We start from the raw sequence: 6,000 nt of genomic DNA, 5'->3' as shown, positions 1-6,000 counted from the left end.
GGGGACTGGGATGGCCATTCCAGAACGTTATACTTGTTCCTTTGCATGAACGCCTTAGTAGATTTTGAGCAGTGTTTAGGATCATTGTCTTGTTGAAAGATCCAGCCCCGGCGTAACTTCAACTTGTTACTGATTCCTGGACATTGTTCTCCAGAATCTGCTGATATTGAGAGGAATCCATGCGGCCCTCAACTTTAACAAGTTTCCCCGTCCCTGCACTGGCCACACAGCCCCACAGCATGATGGAACCACCACCAAATGTTACTGTAGGCAGCAAGTTATTTTCTTGGAATGCTGTGTTCTTTTCCCGCAATGCATAACGCCCCTGGTTATGCCCAAATAACTCTATTTTAGTTTCATCAGTCCACAGCACCTTATTCCAAAATGAAGCTGGCTTGTCCAAATGTGCTTTAATACCTCAAGCGACCCCGTTTGTGTGTGCAGAGAAAAGGCTTTTTCCGCATTACTCTTCCATAAAGCATCTCCTTGTGTAAAGTGGGACACCATCTGCAGCAAGTTGATGTTGCAGGTCTTTGGAGCTGGTCTCCGGGTTGACTGTGACTGTTCTCACCATCCTGCGCCTCTGTTTATCTGAGATTTTCCTTGGTTTGCCACTCCGGGCCTTAACTAGAACTGTGCCTGTGGTCTTCCATTTCCTCACAATGTTCCTCACAGTTGAAACTGAGAGCTTAAATCTCTGAGATAGCTTTCTATATCCTTCCCCTAAACCATGATGTTGAACAATCATTGTCTTCAGGTCATTTGAGAGTTGTTTTGAGGCTCCCATGCTGCCACTTTTCAGAGAAGATGCGAAGAGGAGAAACACTTACAATTGGCCTCCTTAAATACTCTTTCTCATGAGTGGACTCACTTTTGTATGAAGGTCAGGGGTCACTGAGGTTATCAAACCAAATTTGAGTTCCAATAATTAGTGCCTAAGGTATTAAAATCACTAAAATATAAGGGTGCCTAAATTTATGCACATGCCTAATTTTGTTTAAATAATTCTTGCACACTTTCTGTAAATCATGTAAACTTTATTTCACTCAAATATCACTGTGTTTGTCTCCTATAAGATATATTTACCTGGATTTTTTTATCCAAACAACCAATGATTTATAAAGTAAAATCATGAAAATGTACAGGGGTGCCAAAACTTTTTCATACCACTGTATTTCATATGAATTAAATTTGAAAGATAATCAGTTAATCAAGTGATTATTTGAAACATCTGTTAAATCTAGATGATGGACACAGTAAAGTTGTCATATCCTTAAATTCCCCCTGATTGTATCATAAAACAATGATGCAATAAAAAAAGACAAGTCTTATAACAAAATAATAATCGCGAAACTGATCACAAGCTAATCTTGCCAAACTATTATCTGTATAGTGCCACACAAGGATTATATTGGTGAGCATTTTTCTTAAATAAAAAAAAGAGAAAAAAAAAATCATTTCAAATCAAGTATTAAAACTGAAATAAATGAATGCCAAATAATCAAAACAAACATGTTTATACTAATTAACTAAAATCTAATAAGCCTATATTGACCTCTTTAGCAGGTAAAAATGAAGAAGCAGTCCCGTTAGTCGACGACCATGGATGTCGGCTCTTCATGTGAGGTGTTGTTGACGTACTCCCCCGTCAACAGTGCATCATTGAGCTCATCCTTAAACTTAGTAAAGAGATGAACAGCATCGCATTCTCTGGACAAAACAGAATACATTTTTAAATCATAATTCATATTCATAATTTACTCCTGCTTCTCCATGTTGAAAAATGTACTACTTCCTATTTACTACCTAAGTCAGAGAGATAGTCAAACACAGTCGTACCCTAGTCTCGAGCTGTTTTCTAAACCAACAATTTAAACTAATTGAATGAAATCTGGACAGAGCCCCCTTCAGCAGTGTTCTGCAACAAGAATCACCAAACATGTAACAAACCTATTATCCAGCTAAGTCCTCCCCCTGAGGGACAAATAAACAACCTTATTTATGTGTATTTAAAAACATTCTCTTGATAAACTTTATATTCCAATATATCTTCAAATAATTTAAATAATCATAATACTCTTGGTATTGACCCTCTTAAATTTGACATAAACTATATGACATTATCAGCTACAAAGATATTCTAAGCTCAGTTGAATCATTATTTGGTTTGAAAGTCTATTGCTGAAGTAAAAGGTTCAATGGATAATATCAATAGAAAAAACAACTATTTCTGCAGCTGTTTATTTGTTTAATTATGTTAACCAATTAATAAAAGACTAACTAAGACTTACTTTATCAAAAAATAAATTAAAAGTTAAAATCTACTCCATCAAATATTTTTCCGTTTATAATTATGATTAATTCTTCTATTTTATTTTCTTGTCCTTTGTTAGATATAAAACACGATAAAAAAAAAACTTATTTTCCATTATTACCCCATTTTTCATCTTCAAATTGAAGTTGTCCTCCAAGAACTGTTAAACTCTAGTATTTCAAATTGGCATTTATTTTAGGTTTACTTTGTTTTAAGACTTCAATCAAATCAGTTTGTCATGTTGTCAGTTTGCATTGTCAATCAATTACACTTGCAAGTCCATATGTTGTCAATTTAGAACTCAACTTGTTAATTATCTATCAATCTCTTGCTCTAGTTCTTAGTTTTGATCAATTTGGATTTAAGGTAGATTAATCTTTAACAAAGTTAATTCAGAGACTGATATGATTCTGTAGTTTCTAAATTTATTATTCACCATTTTCTATTCTGAAGGCATCATTTATTTCTTTTCTTTTTTTATGATGGGTCTTACATTTTTCAGAGTCAATTGTTTTCCCTGCTTTATACTTTGCTCATAAAATGTTTATAGTTGCCTTAGAACGTTAGAAACAGCTCTAGAGACATATTTCCATTTCTTATTTAACTTTTTCAATTAATCCATTTCATTTTTAAATTCCAAGTTTCAGTTTTTGTTACGTGTATTGTATCGTGAAAGTATTCTATTTTCATTTATTCAAAAAAAAAAAAATTGTTCTTAAAATTATTAATTCAGAAAATATATCATATAATAAGATATTTTCTGTTCTTTGCAACTTCCCAGATATAAAGTTTAAAATGTTCTGGTAACACAGTGATCTGATCCAGCCTTACACCCCACCTCGGGCTCTGAGGTCTGTGGATCAGAATCTACTGATGGTTCCTGGCACACGGTTCAGGACCAGAGGAGAGAAATCCTTCCAGGCTGTTGCTCCTAAGCTTTGGAACAATCTTCCTCTGTGTTTGATGATCTACTGACTCCTTCAAGAAACATCTTAAGACGTTCTTATCGTCATATAAATTAGAACTGGAAATTTGATCATTCAAATTGAATTGAGAACAGTTATGGAAACGAATGTTGCATTCGTATGTGAAAACCTTCACTACACAAAAAAACCCAAAGACAGTAATTCCTAGCAAATTTTTACTGAGACATATTCAGCTTTTTAAGGACGAAAAAAAAAACAGGGTATGTAAAAATACATTGAGGAGGTTACAGTGATTACATTATTCCAGTGGATCAGTACAGTTTACCTTCACAACAAAGTAGCAATCGAGCAATGTTGTGTGGAAATAATCCTGACATATTAAAAAAATATATAGAACTCTACTTCATATCTACAGACACAGCGGACACAGAATGTACACAGCAATAATGAACTGCAGTATTATTACTTGGGCAGAAAATCTAAATCCTACTTTTAGGAGCCAGTGTAGAACAATTCAAGAACCTACTCAGAAATATAGAATTCAATTAGACTTTTAGATGACAGTCGCATCTGAAACTATTTGACTATTTGATCAGAAAAATGTTAGACTACTTAAGGTGGCATTTCCAGCTTTACCAGGTGAGCGATCACAGAAAGAATGCAGTTGAAGTTAAACTTACAAATGTTTCAGTGGAATTAAAAAGTGGAAGAATGTTCCAGCTGATCCAAAATTTACAAAAAGTGACATCATATTTTGCTGGTAATGTTAATAAAAGGTGTTACATTAAAATGCTATAAAGGCAATAAAAGCAGATAATCCAGGGTGATTAAGATGGTCATCCATTTCATAAAATAAAATAAAATCCAATGACTATTGTCGAGTGTTTTAAGATCATGACAGTTTTTGACAAACGGTCTGTGTTTACTTTAAAACCGCTTATTGTCTTTAGAAACATTTGGTCTTGGCACTTGATCCAGTTTGATGACACAGGAGCGACACAAGGTACATTGTGTCATGTAGCATTGACTCCTGCAACAAAGTCATTATCTCTGGAGCTTTGTGACAGATGTTAGAAGAACGAAATACATGACAATCAAGAACTTCTGCCAGGTTTCTAGCACTATTCCTAGTTTGCATGTGAGATAAGAGGGTTTTCGTGTGTTGGTTGCTCATCTTCAACTTTCTACTACTGCAGAAGATGGTGCTCCAGCAGTGTGTCTGCATGTGTGAGCTACGAGAAACTAAGCCATGTGCTGGTGTTGCTTCAGGTTTTGTCATCACAGCTCAGTGGTCAGGAGTCCTCTGGCTTTGGGCACATCCTCCGAGGCGGACTGCTCATCCACACAGCTGAGGAAAACACATTAACATATGCAAGTAAATAATACATATTAAAAATATATAAATGATCAAAACTTTTATTTAAAAAAAAAACAATGAATTTGTAAGAATCCAAGGTAAGACGTTCTATTCAGGTGTAAGCTATAGCTGCAAATGATGGCATTAGTCGTTGCAGGGTGAGTGCAAAGCTATGACATCTGTCATACAGGTCGATGGAAGAGGACGACACACAGAGAAAGGAAAAAGGAAAAAACATTTTGGGCAAATTTGAGATATTCTTGTACTATAATAACTATAGCCCATAAATTGGTTCTTTCCGGCTTAACATGATGATCAATGATTAGTTTTTTGAAAAGGTAAAGTGCAGGAAGTCACAATAACAGGACTCGTCTGAACACACAACTTACGTTGAGGACACGACACTACATGTGTTGGCGGGGAGGACGGGGGCCATGGCTGCTCCTCGGTCTGCAGGTGAGTCCAGGTCCAGTAGACCGTTGGCAAACACACAAGCAGGCTGTGGTGGAAGAGAGTTCATTTGCATCTTTCAGGAAAGAGATGACAGTCCAATGGTGTTCACTCACAGTGGTGGAGGGTATGATCCAGCGTGGGGTGATCACAGGTTTGGGCGGCTGCACTACTGGGATCTATAATGAAAACAGCAAACACGTTTTTTTTTTTATTGAGAACTCCATCACCTTGCCCTGAAGATAATTTGAGGTTGCATTTCATAAGAGTCTACGCTGGCATCCAAACCCACAACTCAAAATCTTAATGCTGAAATGTGAGTTACTATGTTGTTACAAAAACATTCTCTAAAAATGATTTTACAAAAGAAGAACAAAAGGTGACATACCACTGCTACTGGGTCTGTGAAGTCGATGAGATTGTCAGTCAGGGGTGCTGCCAGGCTCGACATGTCGCCTTCTTCAGATTTAACCTGGAAACAAAGACTCATATCAGCATCATTGGATTACATATGTTTCCATCCAATCCAGATCCAAATTGCAAACATATTAAGCTCACCTTCGCTGCAAAGCTCTCAATGGAAGACTCGGTCGGTGTCTTGAGAGGAATCGGGTCCTCAGATAACCTCTCTGAACTGTGGCAGAGATAACAGACACAATAACTGTCAAGGTGTGTGTACAACTGGTGATTAGGACAAGGATATGTCACTTATTTCATGTGCTTGAACTCAGCCGTGTAAGGTACTCTCACAGTCAAAACTGATCCATTTGCCCGAGCTCAGCGCTGGAAACAACGAGCGCTTCAGGCACCAGACATCATGAGGAAAAGCTGTCTAGATTTTCGAAGCGTTTTCTGCATCAGTGCATCTGCAGACCTTGTGAAATGCTTGGTCAAGCGTCACTGAGCCCGTTTTTGTGTCACCCAACTCAGGTCTTACTGAGTGAGCACGGATG

General features: G+C 36.8%; 1 protein-coding gene across 2 annotated transcripts in view; it reads right to left on the bottom strand.

The window, feature by feature from the left end:
* Positions 1-3,447: 3,447 nt before the first annotated feature.
* The window catches only part of epb41l5 (erythrocyte membrane protein band 4.1 like 5), a 40,090-nt gene continuing 37,537 nt past the window's right edge, over positions 3,448-6,000 (bottom strand). For both annotated transcript variants that reach the window (XM_087803717.1, XM_087803718.1), the window contains exons 22-26: positions 5,606-5,681; positions 5,436-5,519; positions 5,164-5,226; positions 4,987-5,096; positions 3,448-4,588 (exon numbers count right to left, since the gene is read on the bottom strand). In XM_087803717.1, coding sequence (XP_087659843.1) covers positions 4,519-4,588; positions 4,987-5,096; positions 5,164-5,226; positions 5,436-5,519; positions 5,606-5,681 — 403 coding nt within the window. In that variant the 3' untranslated portion in view covers positions 3,448-4,518. The remainder of the gene's footprint in view (positions 4,589-4,986; positions 5,097-5,163; positions 5,227-5,435; positions 5,520-5,605; positions 5,682-6,000) is intronic.

This window comes from Callionymus lyra, chromosome 12 (genome assembly GCF_982586985.1).
Source record: "Callionymus lyra chromosome 12, fCalLyr1.hap1.1, whole genome shotgun sequence".
Taxonomy (NCBI): domain Eukaryota; kingdom Metazoa; phylum Chordata; class Actinopteri; order Syngnathiformes; family Callionymidae; genus Callionymus; species Callionymus lyra.
Note: the sequence above shows the minus strand (reverse complement) of the source record. Positions and strands in the feature narration are given on the sequence as shown.